This window comes from Merops nubicus, unplaced genomic scaffold (genome assembly GCF_000691845.1).
Source record: "Merops nubicus isolate BGI_N331 unplaced genomic scaffold, ASM69184v1 scaffold37515, whole genome shotgun sequence".
Classification (NCBI taxonomy): domain Eukaryota; kingdom Metazoa; phylum Chordata; class Aves; order Coraciiformes; family Meropidae; genus Merops; species Merops nubicus.
This window is the reverse complement of record NW_008608253.1, coordinates 3,149-6,020: the sequence shown is the minus strand read 5'-3', so window position 1 is coordinate 6,020 and position 2,872 is coordinate 3,149. Positions and strand designations below refer to the sequence as shown.

The following is a 2,872-nucleotide window of genomic DNA, read 5'->3' as shown; positions in this document are numbered from 1 at the left end:
GCCACTAATATAATATGAAGAATTAAACTGCTGCAGAAATTTAAGATGTACTTTGCTCAACGGTGCTTATTTACAAGGTTGTTATTTGAAGGTCACTGACCATTATAATTATTTCACAAAACAATCTTCTTTTACAGGTCTTAACCTTATAAACACTGCTATTCTTATCAACACACGGCTGTACTAAGAACACATTATCTTTTAGATAAAGACTAACTTCATACTGTTTTTCCTGTTCAACTGTAATGAGGAACACTGCTCACTTAAGTATTTTGTTAGCTTCAGCAAATGAAACATGATGTATTTGGTCAAAACATAGCCTTAACTCCTAAACCTAAGATGTGGGTAAAAAACACTTCCCAAGAACATGGTGAGGCAGAGCTGTTATCTAGAAAAAGCCTAACAGGTTTTGAGGACTCAAAAAACAAATAGGACAACTAATATCTTTTATGCTCTTAAATTAAAAATTATGTCATGTTCTTCAGCATGAACTATTTCCCATGTAGCTCATGTGAAAACAAAGCCATGGGATTATTAGAAAGGCTCATTTAATATGGTTCATAGAGACTCTGTTATCAACAACATTGGTAACTAAAAGAAATCCAAATCATTAGAAGTATCAATTTCAATTTCAAGACTATCTTCAGGTTCCATCTTTTCTTCATTATGCCCTTCCTGTAGATCATCCAGGGAAGCCAGAGCCTCATTTGTATCGCTAGCGAAAGTCTCACGAGATGCATCATCATATTCTTTCAGGTTAAGCCCTTTAATGGCTTTTTTCATCTTCTTTCCTAGAACTTGTATTCTCCTCTTCTTAGCAGCTTTTTTGTTTTCATACTCCTTCTGATTTTCCAGATAGAATATTTCCTTGGAAGAAAACAAAACAAAAAAAAGCTTGGCATATTCACTTTAGTAGTATTTCCTAAAGAAAGCAAATTAGTAACTTTTTTTTTTTTAATTACAAATGCTGTTTAAAATTTAACCAAGATACACATTATTGACAGTAGAAGCATGAGGACAAGCTGCACTTAATGAAAATGTCCCATAAAAAAATATATTACATCCTTTCCTAGTGATTTCAAAGTGTACGGAAATAAGTATCACACATCACAGTAACACAGAGCTCCAAAGGGAGAAATACAACTGCAGATAACGCTGCTGTAAGGTGTATACAGAAATTAAGGAAAATCCAGTGTTTCTCTCTTCAGACTCTACAGTCTTACCATCATCAACAGGTTTTTGTAATTGGCAACATGTAAAACATGTTCTCTCTGCCTATTATGAATGGAAATTCATATGGAGTTCTGTGTTTTTTTTTTTTTTTTCCTTGTATGTTGAATGTGAAAAGCTGGTTTCGTTGGAATAGAGAGTTGAACTTGCTAGCAGTTATGAGAGGGATTTAATCAGAACATTTCTAACAGAAAAATAAAAAATTACTTTGGACAATCATTTGCACTTGTGACAGTTTTACCTTGATTTGTTGTTCATTGATGCTAGGTGTGTTCTTCAGCAGGTTTAAATAAACGCCCCCTGGTGTTCTTCTCCGACTGCCGTTCTTAATAGGAAAAGAGAGGAAAACGGGCAAAACCAGTCCTAATACATATGTGTGGGTATAAAAACTGCATCTAAGACAACGCTTTGTACTGAGACAGAATAAAAGAAGTTAAGTTCTGCTGTGTTAGGTAGTACACAATCCTGGCTATGTTTCATTTGTAATTTAACTAGTCCTAGAGAAGGTCAACAACTGGCTTGCTACATTTGGATGGGTAAACTACAAGCTCACAAAACCCCTGCTTAAGAACATAATACCAAAATGTTCAACTACACAACAAATCTGACTTTGATAGTGAAGAAACAAAACGCAAGCAGTATTCTAACCACTTTCAGAACTATCTGCAATGACGTATATACTAGGATAAATATTCACAACATTCCTAACACATGCTTCAACAGCTTTAAAACTTCTCTAAATTGTAAGCACCAATTATTATACTATTATTCAATTACCATTCACAGTACATGCAGTTGAACTGTTCAGAGCTCCAGAGCTCTGATACTGTAATATATGGGGTATTTGCTGCTAAATAACAAAAAAATATAACCCAAAAGTTCTAAGAACAAAGTAATTTTTTAACTATATTCTTGAAACAACAGATGCCACACAGTTGTATTAGCCTACCAGCACAAAACCCCAACCAAGAGAAACAGTATGATCTGCTTTACAAATGTCATATTCTGATCTGCAGCCAAAGGAACCTGTGCCATCAAGAGTCATGTCCTTTCATGTCCTTGGTAAACACTTCTTATTAATAAGTACTTTAACCTTTAAAGACAATAGACTGTTTTAAGACAAGTTGCTAGCTGGAAAAGTTACTACTTTTTTTTTTTTTTTTTTGAGGGGGGGGGAAACACACAATGTGGTGGTGGTGTTTCCCCACCCCCTCTTTCTACTTCCAGTGATGGAACATAAAGGATGTATATTATAAACAAATGCCTGAAAGTACTTACTAGTTCCCTTCCACTTTTTCTTCTACACTTTTTCACTGAGCTCGTCTTTTAACAAAAGTGTTCAGTGAAACTCATAATCACTAAAGGTAGGATTTTTACCATGACTTGTAACAAAAACCAGTATTCAGTTTTGTTCTACTGATACAAAAGCCAGTGGTTCCCAGATTCCCTTTTGAAAGTTACTCTTCAAATGTGATATTAGAAAAGCTCACTGCTGAGCACGTTGACTTTGGCTGACACGCTGATTAACCCAGTTGCCATCCGAACATCCAGCTGACCCACTGAAGCTATGTGCCAGAGGCCTTACCTCAATCCTAACATCACAAGCTTTTATTCAAGCTTCAGAATTCTTCCCTGGTACGTC

At 35.4% G+C, this 2,872-nt stretch overlaps 1 protein-coding gene across 1 annotated transcript in view; it reads right to left on the bottom strand.

The window, feature by feature from the left end:
* Positions 1 to 591: 591 nt before the first annotated feature.
* The window catches only part of PHAX (phosphorylated adaptor for RNA export), a gene marked incomplete at its 5' end in the record, with an annotated part of 4,128 nt that continues 1,847 nt past the window's right edge, over positions 592 to 2,872 (bottom strand). The window contains 2 exons of the mRNA XM_008940215.1: positions 592 to 867; positions 1,472 to 1,555. Coding sequence (XP_008938463.1) covers positions 592 to 867; positions 1,472 to 1,555 — 360 coding nt within the window. The remainder of the gene's footprint in view (positions 868 to 1,471; positions 1,556 to 2,872) is intronic.